General features: G+C 37.4%; 1 protein-coding gene across 1 annotated transcript in view; it reads right to left on the reverse strand.

The window, feature by feature from the left end:
• The window catches only part of IQCM (IQ motif containing M), a 188,869-nt gene that overhangs the window by 141,147 nt on the left and 27,640 nt on the right, over nt 1-20,082 (reverse strand). The window contains exon 2 of the mRNA XM_023752841.1: nt 174-243. Coding sequence (XP_023608609.1) covers nt 174-243 — 70 coding nt within the window. The remainder of the gene's footprint in view (nt 1-173; nt 244-20,082) is intronic.

Consider the following 20,082-nt stretch of genomic DNA (forward strand, 5'->3'; position numbering starts at 1 on the left):
AATCTCTCAAAAGTTGGTTATATTTAAATAAAGGGGATGAACTTAATTTTTACAAGGTGTACCAATAAATTTAGTGCTCTGGGAATTAATAATTAATTAAAAGTGTCCTTAAAGGCTGTTGGAGGTCATGCATTGTGCACTGAGTTGTAAGGTAAGTGGGGATACTCACGTACCAGGCATAGCCTCAGCATCAGCCATGGTGGACAGTGCGGCTGATCTTTTTGAAGGCTGGGCTCCAAGTGCCTAAACACAATTACATGAATTTAGTTATTATTCATTTTTAGCTATTTCTTTCACTCACTCATGAAGAAATAGAATAATTAACCCTTTTTATGTATCACTCCTCTGCCCTTGAATCTTCAATGCCTTTCCCTCCAAAGACAATAATAATAGTTAGCATTGAGTTGGGCGATGTGGTTTATTAAGTGCTATTACTTTACTGGTTCCAAACAACCTAATAGAAACTTTGGGCAGATATGGAAACTGGAGCTTGGAGAAGTGAGATATACTTATTTAGTGACATGCACAGAACTCAAATCCAGATCTTTGGACCAAAGTCCCTGTGCAGGGCTATCTGATTTCTATTTTCCAACTAATATCCACTTAATACCTGGCACATACCTTACATACTCTTGTCTTGAGCTTACACAGGAGCTTAGGTTCATGATAATCTTCTACTCATCTATGTTCTTACGTCTATGTTTACCCTCTAATCATCCTTAAAGCATAAGTTCAAATCTGATTTCCTTAGTTCCTTAGTTTTATTTTGCTAATTTGTTCCTCCCTTAAGAATGGTAGTTATGTTGTCCATGCTTCTCACTTGAAATTCATCATATGCTTCTGTGAAAGGAGCTAAAAAGACAGAGTGATAGATATAAACAGAAGTCCTATATTCCCAATTAGACTCCAAGTGCCTTCAAAGCGAAACTATACTTTATAGCAGTGGTCCTCAACCCTGGATGACTAATAGAATTGCCAGGGGGACAGAAGGAGGATGGGTGTTAAAAATACGTAAAAGTCTAGAGTTGGGCCTAGCTACCTGCATTTTTTAGAAATAGCCAAGATGTTAGTTATACCAATGCATACTACTGTGTGCTCACACAGGTATAAATAAATAGAAATGGAATATTAAATGTATACAAAGCTCCATGGAGCCTCTTATTCTAAAAGCCTATTTGGTGATGGTGGCAGGGAGACAGGTGGGTGGAGGTGGAAGAGGGTATAGGGGGCATAAATGGTGACAAAAAAATAAAGGTAAATAAATAAATAAATAATAGACATATAAAAATAAAAGTCTAGCTGTAATTGTTCAGTTAGCTGACTAGACCATAATACTGTGGTGAAGTAGTAAAGACCTATTTTAAAATTTGGGGATTATTTGAGTATATCTTTAAGCCAGCTTTGCCCTATGAAAGTCATGACTATAGCCACTTGCTCTTAGAAGAGGAAACTCTCTAGTTACATCTTTAAAATAACAAATGTGGAACATCTGAAAATGATTAATTCTATAATTGTTAGCATTACACAATGGGCAAGACCATAAAAAATGTACCTCATCTGCCTAGTTCAACAAATTAAAATACTTCACCACCTTTAGCAATTAACAATCAGAACTCATCTTCCGATCTAGCTTATTGTCTTATTTCAATTTAAATATAAGAAGAAGATAAAAAACGATGTTTTGTGAATGATCATTTTCTTGTTTTAATCCCCATAAAAATGGACTCTTCTCTAAAGCTGTTGGCTCCTCCACCTTAATTCAGAGTGCCTGGGGTGTCAGCCTGCATTGAATTGGCTGGCAAACAAGATACCCCACTGTCCTTCCAATGCAGAAAAGTAGTCAAGCATCCTAAGGGGTACTGGCATGGTAGTACCCCCACAAACCTGAGGTGATAGGGACGACTCTGAAACAGAGCTGGGGTGGAAGAAGGCCCTGGAAGATGGACTTGCCTAAAGATAAGCACACTGACACATAATACCGGCAGATAGGGTCCCTCTCCACTAAGTCCCCAGCAGACAGTCCCTCCTGGTTCATTGATCAATTAATAAGTGCATATGTGGTATCTGAGTTGTACAAGGGGATTATCATCTCTTTTGGAAGAAAAAGCAAAAGCATAAGTCATTTTTTTTTCAATAAAATGCAAAGAATTGTATGCCAGATATTATGAGAAAGTTTGTGAGCTTTGTAAAATAAGTGAGAGCCATGAGTTCAAATGAAGATGAGATCACTAAGGGCTGAGAAAGGGACCGAGAAAAGAATTCTCAAGAGACCGAGCTACATCTGGTGGGTGCAGGGGTAATTGAGAAATTTTGAATAGCTGGTTTGGCACAAGCATGAACCAGTTAGAACTAGATGCTGGCCAGCACACCCGTAGTGTATTGAATATCAGTCCTGAGTGGGTCAGATTGGCTAACTTCAAAGAAATGGAGAAGCAGGCAAGTGAGAGAAATAGCTCAGGCAAACACAAGGAAAGAAGGATGCACACAGTTTGGGAACAGCAAGCAGTGGCTCTGTTTGATTTAATTACACATAAAGTTATGAATCAAATTAGTCAGAGGACCATCAGATGAGTTGGAAAGAAGATACTCTATGAATTCATAACCATTAATATCAGGTGAGCTGAGATCCTCTGAGCCATGTGCAACAGTGGAAAGCAAGTAGAGTGACATCCCTTTCCTGATGCAGGAACCCCCCTCTGATTGTCTAACTCAGGTTAATATATTTCTCAGAGCGAGGAAGTGGGAAGGAAAGAACATAATTGAATCATGAGGATATTCCTCCAGCTGACACAAACACCAGGGCCTATGAGCACCGTGAAGAACTTGGATTTCAGTCCTGAGTCTGCCATTGCCAAAGTGTGTGATCTGGGCCAAACCAGTTAATCTTGCTGAATCCCGCCCCTTCTTCTATACATGAAGGGTTTAAATAGACACACAAAGAGCAGCTTCAGTCTATGTTTAAAGAAACTCTTTCTCAGAAGTCCATGAGGACAAGAGATGAAAGCCTGGCTGTTGTGATTAGTCTCAGAGCCTTTCCCCAACCATCTTATCATTCCCATTCACCCCAACGCCAACTCTCCAGGCTCAGAGAAGACCAGTGCATGATCTCACAGGTGCCTTCTGGATGTAAGGTTCAACTGTTTCATAAAATATTCTATTCTGTTTCCTTGTGGGCTTGCATGGACACTGATACTAAGAGATCCCAAATATTCCCGGTGTTAAATAAAATATTTAAACATTTAAATCACAAAAGAAAGCTATTAATTTCATTTCAGTTCTCTCGTCATTAAAAGGGAGATGTTAAACTGAGAAGACACACATTATTTATGCTTTAAAATTCCTTCAAAAAAATAAAATAAAATTTCTGCAAATACTCTTTTTGGCTAACATATACTGAGTTTTCACCTTTGCCTCGATGTAAGAGAAAAATTACTCTTCTTAGCCACGTTCAATGACCTATGGAGTTTTTATGAGATTTTAGTGTTTTGATATAGAGATATTTTAATTAGGATTTGGCAACTCACAAACATGTACACTGAAGGGCCCTGACAATAAAAGCTTCCCAACAAGTAGTGATGGGTTGGAGTTGGGTAGATAAGACTATCATTCTATAGTGGTTAAGTGGAGTAACATAACAAGACAATACTTTTACAAATCAATGAAAAAGACAATTGTATATAAAAGTTGGCAAATGATTTCAATAGACATTTTGCAAAAGGGATTTCCAAATGGGAAATCAACATGTGAAAGGATGCTCAAATCTCACTGGTCATCAAGGAAATAAAATACAACTACAACGACCAAACACCCAAACAAATATCTTTAACAAAAACAAAGTGTTAACAAAAATATGCAGCTCCTGAAATATTCATTCACTGCCTGTTGGAGTGTATATTGGTAATCATTGGAAAACTATTTAGCAATATCTTGAAAGACTAAATCTAGACCTATGACTCAGCCCTCCCACACCCAACAGAAATGCTTTATAATGTGTACTGAAAGACACATGCAAGAATGAGCATAGTAGCACTATTTTGTAACAGCCCAAAACTAGAAGTAAACCAATGGGTCAATAAATTACAGTTTACTCATACAATGGGATGTTTCACACCAGTAAGAATGAATTGCTATTTTAAAAAAAGACATAAATGGTTCTCACCCATCTAATCATAAGAGAAAGAAGCCAGCATAAAGAGGACATACTGTATGTTTTTGTTAATATAAAGTTCAAAAACAGAGAAAATTTATTAATGGCATAGAAAGCAGGGTAAAGGTGACCTTGAGGGGAAGGGTGTAGTGTCTGAGAGGGACACAGGAAAGGCTCTTATGATTCTGGCAATGTTCTATTTCTTTATTGGGTAATGATTATACAGGCATGTCCACTTTGTGAATATTCATAGAGCTATCTATACACTAAGAAATTGTGCAATTTTCTCGGTATATGTTGCACATTTATTTATATTTAATAATAAAGTTTAATTTTTGATTATTAGTTTTTCCAAGTAATCTATTAAAACTGAAAAGACTACTCTCATCATTATAGGTAGTTGTATTTCTGCTCTTCTCTCTTTCTCAAAAGAAATATACCAGTAAAGAATAGGGCTTTGCTAAATCTAACAAAATCTAACAATATCTCTAGTGAAGGAACTAGTCTTTTAAATTTATTTTATGTCTTCCATAAGACTGAGCACATGGCTAGCCAAGCAATTAGTACCCTATAACAAGCAGTGGACTTGAATTCGTGTAAGTCCTGAATTGTTACAATATGCTTAGTTTTCACAGAGTTCCTAATATTTTTTTAGAAATCTCACTACTACTAAATCTTCCATGTAACTTGTCATGATTTTTGCAGTGTGGCTAATGAACTTGGCTTGTTTAATTTTATGCACCTAGTTATCTTGATAGGAAGATTGTAATTATCCAAATGAGAAAAGGAGCTAATTACTTTTGAGTGGTAATTACACATACACTCACACTCACACACAGTCACACACATAAACTAATTTCAGAAAAGTCATATTCTTCTCTTTATATCCACTTTTATTTCACATTTTTCTCACCTCAAATTCCCCTCCAGTCTTTGAATTCAACCTTAAGATGTTTATAGAAAGGGGTAGTAGCGGAGGTCATAGGGAGAGTGAGGCTTTTCTTGAATAAAATGTTAAAAATATAAAAAGCTATATCTTATCAGGGGGAAATTTTGCTTAGAACATGTGTCCAGGAATTTTTAAAAGGCCATAGTGCCTTATTTCTTATTCACACTATTAAATCAGAAATGCTTTCAAAATATCTATGAAGATTCCCATTCCAATGCCTACATTTATACCTAAAATGATAATTAGGGCATGTTGTGAGTCTGTTTTACTTCTGATTTTCACAGAATAAAACAGTGCTACTATAAAAATACATTGCCTTGGTTATTAATCACACATGCCTTAAATAGAGGCTATTAACATTTTATAAATTAACAATAAAGAGTGAAAACTTGATTTATAAATCAGTTCCTACTAAGATGTTTGGGACATTTATAAACAATTAAAGACAACAATGAAAATACCATAAAGTTAATTACCACAAATGTAATACAAATAAATTAAAGGCCAAAACTGTTAAGCTGTTGCAATGGAATTTTGCTGAGCTCAGAAATACTAACTGCTGTTAAAGAGCTAGATCTAGAAATTTGAGCTAAATCATGAAATACTATAAATCCTAGCATCTATTATCAGATTTCTTTTTACTCAATGCCCTTTTAAAAACTAGCTAATATTTATCAGCTATGAAATTGTTTTAGGGAGTTTATATTTAAGGAACAAGTTCAAGTAACACAATTTTTTAACTTAAAATTGGAAACTATCTCAGAAGTTGTGTTCTCATTAGCCCCTCATTTTACAGGTGAGGAAAAGCATCATGGAAGGCGATTTGTTCAACTTAACACTGAGTTTGTGAATAAACTGGGACCAGATTTAGGTCTTGTGACACTCAATAAAGCACATTTCCCCTGACAAAATGCCTTCCAGGAAACAGCATTTCCCCTGAATGAACTCTTTCATGTCTTTACCTTCTACCTCCTCTTTGAATCAGTTCATTTCTTTTTTCTACTTTGTTGAATTAGAGATAGTATGACATCATGCTGGCCCAGCCGATGTGGCTCAGTGGCTGAGCACCAACCTATGAACCAGGAAGTGACGTTCTGATTCCAGGTCAGGGCACATGCTCAGTGGGGGACATGCAGGAGGCAGCCAGTCAATGATTCTCTCTCATCATTAATGTTTCTGTCTCTCTCCCCCTTCATCTCTGAAATCAATAAAAACATATTTACATATATCTATATCTATATCTACATCTATAGCATCTATATCTATCTCTATATCTATATCTATATCATCTATATCTACCTATCTATATCTATATATCTATATCTATATCTATATCTATATCTATATCTATATCTATATCTATATCTATATCTATATGTATTATCATGGTGAAAAGCAAAGATCCTAGTGCAAAGTGGGCCTGGGTTCCAGCCCAGGCTTCTCTACTTCCTAGTCATTGATCTGAGGCCCTCATAGGACCAATTTGTCCCAGTTTGCCTGGCACTTTACTGGTTTTAAAACTGAAGTTCATGAGTCCCTGCAGACACCTCAGTCCCAGACAAATTAGGACAGCTTAGGCTTGAGCTCTTTTGTCTATAAGATATGGATAATAATCATCATCAGCGTCATAGTGCTGCTGCAAGACCAAATGAATGAGTATATGAAAACATTTAGCAGAGCACCCAAGCCTCGCCCACAGTAAGCACTCATTTCCCTATCTGTCACTTCCTCTTGGGTCTCTTTCCATGTTAGAGATTTGAAAGTCCAGGTGATGTCTAAAGCTGAGTGAGAAAGAATTTTCTTGGAAACCGGACAAGCAGCAGAATTAGACTGGGAGCAGCATAGAAAGAAAGAGAACATTAAGAAGTAGGGAGAGTGCCTCAAGGCTATATCAGTGAACATAAGAAATGAGGGAGTTCCAGGACCATGGCCTATATGGCAGGGGTCAGTAATACATTCTACTTGAGTCTATAAATATATGTGAACTCTATACAGGATATTTTATAAAATAAGAACGAGGAAGTAAGGGGAAGGAATCATAGATGTGTTTTGTCTACTACATGTGATAACTTTTGAAATGTGAAGAATCCCCAAAAGAGCTACAAATTCCCATAATTATCACATCATTGATGCATGTAACACCACTTCTAAAATTAATATATTTCTAGGAAAAAATTCTGAGAGAAATAGCATTTTGAACAACAAATACCAAAGGAGCTATCTTTTTATCACCAATATTTGGTTGAAAGCTTTTTCCCTAAGAAATGAGACAGGCATAAGTAAGCAAGGGTTATACTTTCAGTCATGGCCTAGACTCAGAAGTAGAAAATAAATGCAGAGTGGGGATGGGACTGAAGCTGTGTATGCTGTCCCAGCTCTCAGATGCAGGCAGAGGCAACCTGGAGTTCAGCTCCCGTGGGATACGCAGAACTCAGCACAATCCCCATGTGAGGTAGGGGATCAGGGGCAGGCCCTGCTCAAAAACCATCGAATGAGAGAAGGCAGAAAATATAACTTCCAACTATTCCTTGGGACAAAGACTTATTGTAAGCTCCTTGGGGAGGCAGAGGATACCGACTAGTCTCGCCACCAGAACCTAGCAATGCCAACCACTAGTTCAGAGACAGGATTGGAAATATTGGCAATATCACAGAGGCAGAAGCCCCAAGGAACCAATATAAGACCTGGTTCTGGAATGGGAAACTCAGTGGTAACTACAATACTATGAAATTACAAACCAACACTGCCTTACAAGCAACTGTTTGCAAAGCTAACAGGAAAGCAAACATCCTGAGCACAAAGACTAATTATTATAGTAGATAAGGTAGAAGACAGAATCAGTAACCAATCATATATAGCTAAAGAGTAACTCAGCTTAACACCAATAGAAATTCATGGAATTATTTTCCTTTCTTTTCTCATAAGAGCCCCTTGTCTTCACCCTGTAATTGGAACACTATTTGGGTTTCTGCCTGAAAATGTGTTCCACAAATTGCAATTCATTTTTATCTCAAATAAATGCTTGTTGCTTTCATTTGGCTTTTCATTTTTAGGTTAAAAATTTAACAATAAAGATAGTTTTTTTAAGTGTACTCCTGAATAACTCGATTAATGTGTAAATAAAAATGGAAATTATGAAATATTTACCATGGGGAGTAAATGAAAACACAACAGATTAAATCTGTAGAATGCAGGCAAAGTAGTATAGAGAAGTAAGTTTATTGTCTTAAATGAATTTACTTAAAAAAAGAATTTAAAATAGTTAAACCTTCAACTTTAATCAATATAAAGAAAATAATTATTAAATTTTCAAAGTAGAAGTAACAGATAAGAGCAAAATGAATAGAATAGAAAAATTGCAAAAAAAAGTAAGAAAGAAAGAAATAGCAGAGATTGACCACAAAATCAAAAGCAATTTTTTTGTAAATATTGACAAAATATACAAGCCTCTAGATACCATAAAAGGAAAGAAGGAAGGAAGCAGGAAGTAGAAGAAGTAGTAGTAGAGAGGGAAGAAGGAAGGAAGGAAGGGAAAAAGATGAACAAAAAAGGAAGGCTAAAGAGGATGGGTAGAGAAGTGCAGATTTGTTAGGGCAGTGGGTGATCCAAACAGGCCCAGGTAAAGCAGGACAATGAGGAACGCTGGACATCCAAGAGCAGTGTTAAGGCACTGAGTTCTACATGGAAGAAGAAATCACAGAGCTTAAGAAAAAAAGACCATAGAAAAGAGCATGAAATGCACTAAAGTGAGAGGCAAGTGAAGAACAATAAGGTAACCACATGCTAGTTCTTCAAGTATTTTTCTTTCTAAATAAAAAGTAGCATTACATAAAATAAAACCAATTTAGAACAAAATAACTTTATTAAGAACTATTACACAACAGTAGAATCATATAACAGAAGGCTGAAAGTGAACTTAATAGTTCTTGTAAGCATCTGAATAGCTGCTTAACAGGAATCAGGTGTTCATTAAGAAAGCACAGCTGGGATGTGAGGGCGATCTGGCTGCGACATCTGTCACCCCATTGATTGCGAGGGTTGATTTGGCTGATCTGGCTGGCTAAGTGGGTGTCTCCCTCCTCCCTCATCGATCCATGTGCGTCCCTCCCGAAGCTGGTTGCTTGGTCGAAGAGGACAACCTTCCCCCCAGAGGAGAGGACCGGTCTTCGGTCAAGGGTATACGAGTAGCTGCGCTCCCCTGCTAGAACCTCCAAACAAGCTCTCAAGAAAGCACAGCTGAACTTCCTCCTGAGAACCCCTAATCCACTACCCACCAAGGTCTCATTCCTGATTTCATGTGTTTTATACCATTTAAAACACTGATTATTTTGTGTGTTGTTTTTGTTATTTAATAAAAATTATATAAAGCCCTAGCTGGTTTGGCTTAGTGGATAGAGTGTTGGCCTGTGGACTGAAGGGTCCCGGGTTTGATCCTGGTCAAGGTCACTTACCTCGGTTGCAGGACCCTCCCCAGCCCAGGCCCTCGTCGAGGCCACATGCAGGAGGCAACAAATCGATGTGTCTCTCTCACATCAATGTTTCTCTCTGTCTCTCTCCCTCCCACTCTCTCTAAAAATCAATGGGAAAATATCCTTGGGTATTTAAAAAATATTATACAAAAACTACCAATGAACGCAGGGTGTTGTTTTTGTCTATTTTTTGCAAGTATGTATGTATTTATTTATATTTGACATATTTCTAACATTTATCAAAACAGGGTTAGGAAAACTGCAAATGAAGTTAGTCACACACACAAAAATCAGTGCTCACCTAAATATTCTTCCTGAAAAGCTCTTTCCCTTGGAGATCTTCCTTCCCATGCACAGATCTCAGACTATGCCAAAAGCGTTTGTATTTTAACAAAGAGAATATACATCACTTGTCTATAATAAATAATATGCTTTTAAGGATATTAGCAGAAAGAGAATTTTGCTAAGCCTTTGTGAAACAAGTTTTCCTAGTATCCTTAAGATCACAAAATATAGAACCAATACCATTCTGTCAATTCCTTTGGCCAAGAATGCCTATATAGAGGCCAGGATGTGAAATTAAATAAGTGTTTGGAGCAACATAAATAATACATAATTCACTCTTCCTTCATACATGACCTTATCATTCAACATCAAAAAAAACCCAACACATAACAATCTCCCTTAATAATGGATCTATTCATGTTCCTCTTTTGATCAATATGTTAGTGTTTATAAAATAACTAGAGGCCCGGTGCACGAAATTCGTGCACGGGGGGGGGGGGGTGTCCCTCAGCCCAGCCTGCACCCTCTCCAATCTGGGACCCCTCTCACAATCCAGGACTGCTGGCTCCCAACCGCTCGCCTGCCTGCCAGCCTGATTGCCCCTAACTGCCCTCCCCTGCTGGCCCGGTCGCCCCTAACTACCCCCCCCTGCTGGCCAGCTTGTGGTGGTCATCTTGTGTCCACATGGGGCAGCCATCTTTGACCACATGGGGGCGGCCATTTGTGTATTGGAGTGATGGTCAATTTGCATATTACCTCTTTATTATATAGGATAATAAATAATCCAAAGTCACAAGTCCAACTCTAAGTCGCAATGCTCCCATTTATGCACAGTAAGCAAGCTTCCTATTTCCCCACCACCACCACCTTGTGCTCTCCTCTTTCCTCAGTTTTGCTTATGTTGAATCTAAAACAAAAAAAGCAAACTCTAGATGCAGATTAGTGGTTGTCAGCGGGGGTGGGAGAAGTAGTCCAAGTGGGTGAAGGTGATCAAAGAGTACAAACTTCCAGTTATAAAACAAATAAGTCATGGGGATGTAATATACAGCATGGTGACTCCAGTTAAAAATACTGTATTATACATATATGCACCCCTATGTTCATAGCAGTGTTATTTACAATAGCTGAGATCTGGAAACAGCCCATCAGTAGATGAGTGGATAAAGATACCATGGCATGCTGTGCAGCTATTTAAAAAAAGAAGTATCTCTTACCCTATGAGACAAGAGAGATCTGGACAGTATTATGCTAAGCGAAATAAGTCAGTCAGAGAAAGAAAAGTATCACATGACCTCACTCATCTGTGGAATCTAATGAACAAAGTAAACTGACAAGCAGAATAGATTCACAGACTGAAGCATGCTATACAGACTGATGAATTTTAGAGGAAAGGGTGGGGGACGGGAAGAGATTAACCAAAAAACATATATGCATAATCCATGGACAGACAATAGTGCAGTGAAGGCCTGGGGAGGGGATGGGAGCTGGGTAGCGGGGGTCAATGTGGAAAAAGTGACATCTGTAATATTTTCAACATTAAAGATAAATTAACAATAATAATGATAATAACAATACTGTATTATATATTTGAAAGTTGTTAAGATCTTAAAGGTTCTCATCACAAGAAAAAAATTGCAACCATGATGATGGAGGTTAAATTTATTGTGATAATTTAACAATGTATATAAATATTGAATCATTATGTTGTACACCTGATACTAATATGTTTTATGTCAATTAGATCTCAATTTTTTAAAAAATAACTGATAAAGTTAGGATACACTAAGACAATTTAAATAAAATATAAAAAAAACTGGTGATTTTTTTTTAAAAAAAAAACCTTATCTCTCTACCAGTTTAGACAACATGACAGGAAAAGTTCTTCATTGATGGGGAAATTTAGGAATATGTGAGTTACGAAGTAGTGAACAGAACAAGATCATATTTGGAGAGTGATCTTTCTAAGTCAATTAAAAGGTGGATGAAGGAAGGTGGCTTAAAAGATGACACCAGGATTCTTTCTGGGGAAAAAGGTTATCCTCTTTCAAGCTTCCTATTCAAATCGCCTTCTAATTACAGGTTCTTCACAACAAACTGCATCAAACTCTTGATAAAAAGAGTTGTCATTTTATTTCATCTTCTGTGAGGTTGCACTACAGAGCTCATTGGAAAGGACATTCTTACCTACACAGTCCTTTCATGAGAAGATGTGAGCATTGAAGACAAAGGTGGCAGTATCTCTATATTATAAAGGCACCTTGATCTTGTAGGCTCTGCTCATCTGGCCCTCTCTCTCGGGCAATCAATGCCAATAGAAGAATTATATTTAATTGCTTTGCTATTTAATAAGTTTTAGGGCCAGTCTCACATGAGGGATTAGAAAAAATAATTTCTTGTAGAGATTAATTTATAAAAAACCTGTTCATTTGTAATTATGGATAAGGCTCTCTCCATAGATCTATACAAACTCTAACAGATAAATCCCCAAATCCTTGTTCATTTAAATCAGTTTTCCTAATTACTCTTATTAGGGTTTCCCAGAGATGTTAATGTCTTTGCCATGCAGCAATTTTCAATAGCAGCTTTAGTAAAAAATGTTAAATTTAAATACATATATGCATGAAGTGCGCACACATGCTTACACACACACACACACACACACACACACAGAGCCAAGTCCATTCTCTGGTACTACCATCTGAAGTTAAATAACAAAGTTTATCCAATATACTAGAGGTCCGGTGCATGAAATTCGTGCACGAAATTTGTGCACGGGGGTGGGGGTGGTGGGGGTTGTCCCTCAGCCCAGCCTGCACCCTCTCCATTCTGGGACCCCTCGAGGGATGTCCGACTGCCCGTTTAGGCCCGATCCTCCAAGCAGTCGGACATCCCTTTCACAGAGATTCAAATATAATCTCACTCAGGGATCAGGATCGGTCCTAAACAGGCAGTCGGACATCCCTTTCACAATCCAGGACTGTTGGCTCCCAACCACTCGCCTGCTTGCCTGCCTGATTGCCCCTAACCACTCCCCTGTCAGCCTGATCAATGCCTAACTGCTCCCCTGCCGGCCCGATTGCCCCTAACTGCCCTCCCTTGCCAGCCTGGTCGCCCCCAACTGCCCTCCCCTGCAGGCCATCTTTGACCACATGGGGGCAGCCATCTTGTGTGTTGGAGTGATGGTCAGTTTGCATATTACTCTTTTATTAGCTAGGATGTTCACTGAGTGAGATTCAAATATAATTATATCTAATCTGATAATGGCCTTAATGCTCAAAATATGCTGGCTTCCTATTTTTTCAGAGCCTATCATTACCACTGTCATATCAGAAAGCAATAACAAGGACAATATAGTATGTTGCTGGTGTACAGTATAGCATGCTTTATATGACGTCAGAAAGAACAAATAAAAAACATCTGCAGTCTTTGCAGAGTGTTATGTTTTTACATGTTGAGTTGAGGGTGTGTATGAAAATGAATGGAAGAGGTGGGATCTTAAGAGGCTCTTAAAGGAGGAAAGGACGCTTGGAGAAGTCCACAAGCTGAGGTGCTCTTTGGAACATCAGAGAGATTCTCAGAAAGGTTTGCAAAATAAGAGTAGTTTGTGTGTGAAGCCTCCAGGGTATGATCTTTGTTATGCTAAGTCCTTAAATCATGATTTTATTGCAGATCCACAATATACTGCATTTACTACTAATAATCTCGATTTCTTAAATAAGGATATGGGGGTTTGGAGAGACACACCCCCACCCCATAACTTGTTCAAAGACAAAGATCTATACAGTGACAGAGCCAGGATTCAAGCCAGAACTCTCTGACTCAAAAAGTCAAGCTCTTAGGCTTTGGGCATGTTGCCTCTTTCACTGTGAAAGGACTGAAGACAAATTCCAACATACAATGCAAGAGAAGAATCAGGAACTTTTTTTATCTGTGAACTGAGGGAAAGGAGTTTAGAGAAGAATGTTTTTGGTGGTGGTGGTGGTAGAGCTGAGAAATGTGCTCTATTTGACAGGGAAAGAATGCATCTTCTTTAAAAAAAAAAAGTACAAATCTATCTTGTAAACAAAGTGCCTAATTCCAGCACTTTGGGGAGTTTAAATGAGGGTGCTGCTATATCCCCAAATGCAGAAAGAAACACCACAGACATCCAATGGGAAAACAAAAACATACAAACAAACAAAAAAACCTTTACATTTGATGAGCAGTTTCTTAACAAAAATTTTAAGTCCCAAGCCACATATTTCTGGTGACCTATGGTTTTGATTATTTACCTAAAATTTTATACTTAAGCTTTTGTACTATAACCTAAGTTCAAACTCAATCATTGCTTTAACATTTATTTCAAACTGAATGTTACATAAATCAGGAAAGAGCCAGGAAAGAAAATGGCCATAGAGAGCTATTTGGGTCTGCCATCAACGTAGAAAATGATAAAAAGAAGTGCATTTGACAGCCACTAAACAGAGGGGAAAAATAATGCTTTCTTCCACCTAACCACACAAACACCACTTTAAATACATTAGAAGTACCAAAAAGTATATTTCTCCATGAAATAGTCTTATAAAATTTAGATTATGACCACACGCTTATGCATCTTATGTGTTGGCAAGTGCTGGGATCAAGGAGAGAAAGAATAAAGATGGTATTGTTTTGAAGTAGGAGACAGCAGATACTGACCAAGAAAGACAGTGTTAGGACTACAAGAGAGAAAGCAAAGAAGAAGTAATTTTGAAGATGAGAAGAATAAACATAAAGACCTCTGTGTTAATCACTATTTTGGTATTTCTATGATTTTCTTAGAAATCACAGAGCACTTACTCTTTCGCAACCATTACTCCATAACTGGCAGAATTATTAATGAAAAAAATATTGGCTTAAGGAAGATATTTAATAAAAATAGAAATTCAGCGCATCCCCATAGGTACAGAATTTGGTTCTCAGGTTTGCAAGTCAAGAAACTCACTACATATCCCTTCCTGGTTTTCACATTTAGTATCACTGCTGCTACTTTTTCCACAGTAACAGAAAAAATGCTGTGAAAGAAAAAGATTACTGTTGACCCTAATAATGGTAATCATATTGCTTATTACTTTAACTATGACTAATTGAAATTTTACCTAATAATATTAACAAAAACAAATATTAAGTTTTAAGGTAATATGTTAGGAATGATCATCCTACCTAATAAAGTGGGAATATGCTAATTAACCTTCATACCATTGCAAAGATGGCAGCACCCACAGACAATAAGGAGGGAATATGCTAATTGACTGTCCCACCCTCAAAGATGGCAGCACCCACAGCCACAAGATGGCGGCACCCAATCCCCTCAGCCCCGCCGGGGTGCCTGCCTTCAGAGTCCCCCAATCCCCTCAGCCCCCCAGCTACCCAGGGCCAGCCCAAGGCATAGGCAAGCCTCGGATGTCGGCTGCCCAGCTGCCCAGGGTTGCCCAAGGCTCAGGTAACTAGGGCCGGCTGAGGCTTGCACTGCCGGCAGTGGCAGCAGCAGAGGTGTGATAGGGGCGTCACCTTCCCCTGATTGCCGGGTCACCTCCCACCCCTAAGGGCTCCCGGACTGTGAGAGGGGGAAGGCCAGGCTGAGAGATGCCCCCTCCAGTGCATAAATTTTCATGCACCAAGCCTCTAGTATTTTATAAAAAGTACAAATAAATGTTTAATACAATTTAATAATCTTTTTTCTTTTTAAGTTTCCTAACTACAACATGAATTACTCATATAATTTTTTAAAGAGAGAATAGGAAGAAAAATAATATACCAAAATGACAATTTCCCCATTTTTTATGGTTACAACCATGATCTCCCTGGGGATGGGCATTGCTCCGACACTACTATCGGAGTATTAAACTGGATGCCACCTGGCCTGAGAAACCTTAGAACACAGAATTTTGAGGTTTTCTTGAAATTCTCATTTTGTAACTGATTTTTCACAGACCCATGAAATATCATTACTTTTATTCATTTCAAAATATCTCCAAAATATACATTTTATTTTATTTTACTATGATTTGTTCCTGGTGTCATACTCAGCTCTCATCATTTCAAAATTATACTACTTGAGTCACTTTTAAAGACATGGCTGTAAATAGGAAAATTCCACCCCTACATAGTGTTAGCATTAGTCTTACAGGGTTAATATTTCCTGAACTTCACTCTAGTTTCAATAGTGCATCTCATTTGAACGTCTGTGGTCTTCTTGCCTCTGATTATGTTGATTAGAATGAAAATGTCAGTATTGCTACTTCATGATTTAGCTTGGAATATTAAATGGCCTGTTGAACTGCATTATCATCATTAATGATCACTAGTCTTTGTCAGTAAGATGACAAACTGGTTTTTGAAGAATTTTAATCTTTATGTATAAATAATCTTTTAAAAATAAGAGAGTAAATAGGAGTTTAGGAGGAACTACAGATGCATTTAAAGAGAGAGAGGGGCAGCATAAAATGGCCTTTTAGAAATGTACATGCATTAAGGAGATCTGTTTTAGAGTTTATGGAATTTACTACTTTTAACTTACACCTCTGGCCTAATTTTAGTTATATGGGCCTAGAAAAAAATCTATATAAAATGAGGGTGACTAATAGTCTTATATCTCAAGGAAAGTTACTCACAGCCTTGATGTAAGTAATTTTATCACCTCTAAATTCCTAGAAAGATAGATAACAGGAGATGAGGTTCTTTTCACACATCCTGAACTTGGCTTCAAATTGAACTTTTTATTTCACACACACACAGTGAAGGGGTGGATAGATTACAATGTTAGTAGTCATGCCTTCAGAGACATAATTGCACAAGCACTGTGAAGCCTTTCTACAATTTGGAAACTGGATTAACTGAAATACCAGGGGACAGTGACCTTGCCCACTTCACAATCTCTGTGATAACAAAACCAGGGGTGGAAATCGAAAAGTTTACTGACTAAATAAATCACTGAGAATGAATCATCTGATTTTCTATCCTCTCTTTGGATTGCTACAGGCATAATAAATTACACCTACAACAACCAACAGTCAACAACAACAACAACAAAAATCTAAGTAGCGATATTACAGCAACATCCTTGCATTGCTTTAAAAAATTCTGGACAAGTGCATTTTAAAGTTAACATAAAATCCTATGAAGGATCGGTTTTCTGAACAGCCTACACACCCCCTCAGGAATTTGAATGTCTGCAGCCAAGGGTTCCAACACATAAAATCCAGCCTGTGGCATTTCTGTCTATAATGAGATTATCCCAATATTTTCCCCTCCCCTAATTAGGGTAAGGTTATTTGACAATAGCAGCACTTAAACAGAGACCAGGCATTTTTTAGGAAAACACTCTTGAGATTTGGCAATTAAATCACGTATTTACTGAAGGCCTAAGGTATGTGAATTCTCTGTGGTATTACTTGGCACTGAGTTAGAAACAAAACAGCTGACAAACTGGAGCCTTTGGGCACCTTATGTAACTTGTTCACCAGGACAACTGAATTCTTTGCAGCATCTAAGACTAAATTTAGAAAAGTATTTATGGATAATTTAAACTATTTAGATCAAGTCCTTTAGAAGGGGTCAGTTTATCAGGAGGACATAGCAATCCTAAAGGTTTATGTACCAAGTGACAGATATTCAAACTCCAAAGCAAAAAACGAATAGAACTGCAGAGAGAGAAAAACAAATCTACAATTATAGCTGGAGACTTCACTATCCCTCTATCAATAATTGGTAGACAAAGTAGAGAGAAAATTGATAAGGATAAAGGAGACTTAAATTACACTATCAAGAAACTTGACCTAATTAATATTTATTGAATAAAAAGAATAGCAAATTAAACCTGAAGTAAGCAAAAGACTGCCTTAAAATAATTGTCATACTTACATATTATACTGTCTCTTAAAATTTCCTCTTATTACAAGCTAATTAATTTATTCACTTGCATTGTGAAAGTTATCTCTTCAAAATAGTCTACTGTAGAGTAGAATTTCTCATTTTATTTGGAAGACTTATCAGTTAATAAAGTCTTTTATCCTTCTTTATTTACTGGTTGGTTGGTTACTTGGCTCAGGCTTCCTCTTTATTATAATGCTCTAAAATGTGTTATGTTCAGATCTACTTATAATATCACTAGTGGCCCGGTACACAAATTTGTGCACATTGAAAGGAAATTAATTAGAAGAAATATTTTAATATCGCTATTAGCCCTTTCTCTATAATAAAAGTGTCAACCAAATTCACAATCAATAATGACAGATCGAAACACACATGTGCGACTAGCACCAGCGAGAGCTTTATATGTATTGTGCATGCACAAATCAATTTACCCTTTTATATATATAGAATAAATACTTAATTAGCCCTGCTTTCTGATTTAGCTAAACTTTTTCCATCCCAGTGAAGCACCCCAACTTCTCTTTCAGGTAATTGTCAGTAACACAGCAGTAAGTATCGACACAAAGATTATTATTGTAGATCACACAGGGAGAACAAAGGGTAAAATATTTAACTGCAGCAGTGTTTGACTATATTCTGCGCAGTGAGAAAACCTGAAGTCATTTTCAAGGTCCACCATTTCTTACTTCTTTTCAGTCGGGTCAAGTTTTCTAAGCTTTCTAAATCTCCGTTTTCCAGCTAATGAAAAGAAAATAGGATTCCACTGAGTCTCCTATCTACCTACTCCAGGACTTCTGTGAGGATCAAATGAGATGAGGCATGGGAAAACACTTCACAGACATTTGGTTAAAATGTAAAATGTTACTTTGTGGTTACCTGTGGTGCCATTTCTCTGTACACGACCAGTGTGGTGCCATTTCTCTGTAAATGACGAGTGCATGTCAGGGCAGCTCCTGCATTGAGTGTCTGCCCCCTGGTGGTCAGTGCATATCATAGCTACCAGTCAGACATTCAGACACTTAGCACATTAGCCTTTTATATATATAGATAATGGAGTTACACTGTGTGTGTGTGTGATTTCTAACACTCAATGTAGCTTTATATTTGCCCATAAACAGACCTCTGACAAATAAAAAGCATAAATTATTGTGCTTGACATGAATTGTTTTGACAATATACTTCCATTACCTTTTCAAAAGTCAGCCATCAGTGAAATCTATTTTCTGTAAATAAACTTAACCAGAGGAACTTAACCAGGAATTTATAATAATGAAACCTAGAGATACTTATGGTTCATTTTCTTAGAGTGAATGACATTTATCTTAGAAGACATGATAGAGCAGGATACAGGATCAGCTCTTTGTAAATGTATGTTCAAAATTAGAACTCAGACTAGATGAGCTTAGCATTATTGTTATTATTATTACAAAGTTGGCATTTCAAGGAAACTGAGATGACAATTATATTATAAATCTTGACTGTGTGTTTAACAAAAAGAAAACTGCTAATGTAAAGGGAAATAGATTACCGAGATAGAGTGGTTAAGGGAGCATACTCCTAATACCAATTTACCACTTTGGCCAGTGGTATTAAACTCTTATACCAAGTCTTTCATGTTAATTTTTAACATGCAGAAAAGTCAACTCATTTGAATGAACTCTCCATCCCCTCTCCCACCTCTAGTGGGAGTGGTAATGAACAGTGAAGTGGCTGAGAATAATCATTAATTGACTATTAAATGATGGAACATCAGCTTTATCTTGCAGTTTGGTGTAACACTAAATGTGAACAGTGTGGATATGGATCAAATCTCAGGAATATTAACACATTGTGCTAAATTTAGAGGGGTCATTAGAGAACAGTTAGTCTAAATACCCACCTGACACCTCGCTTCTCTTAGATTAAGAGGGATACCTTTACAAATGACAGCAGGTTCCAAAGTGCTTGTTATTTGGGTTCATTTACACAGTGACAGTCCATGTATTCAGTGGGTTGCCAATTCACTGCCTGATGAGAAAGCCCATTTCATCCTTAGTTAGTTCTGTTAGCTGTGTCTTCACTAAATGATGGAAAACCTTCACTTCCATAGGATAAGCATTCCAAGTACCCTCAAGTGTTCATTAAGTGTGACTCAGTGGTTGACATTTGACCCTTGAACCTCAGGGCACATACCCAGGTTGTGGGCTTGATCCCTGGTAGGGGGCCTGCAAGAGGCAGTCGATGGATGATGTTTCTCTCTGATTGATGTTTCTATCTCTATCCCTCTCCCTAAAAATCAATAAACATATATATTTTTTAAAGTTGCTTCTTGCTTTATGCTTCAATTACTTATCCAAACT

Source organism: Myotis lucifugus, unplaced genomic scaffold (genome assembly GCF_000147115.1).
Source record: "Myotis lucifugus unplaced genomic scaffold, Myoluc2.0 scaffold_1, whole genome shotgun sequence".
NCBI classification, from domain to species: domain Eukaryota; kingdom Metazoa; phylum Chordata; class Mammalia; order Chiroptera; family Vespertilionidae; genus Myotis; species Myotis lucifugus.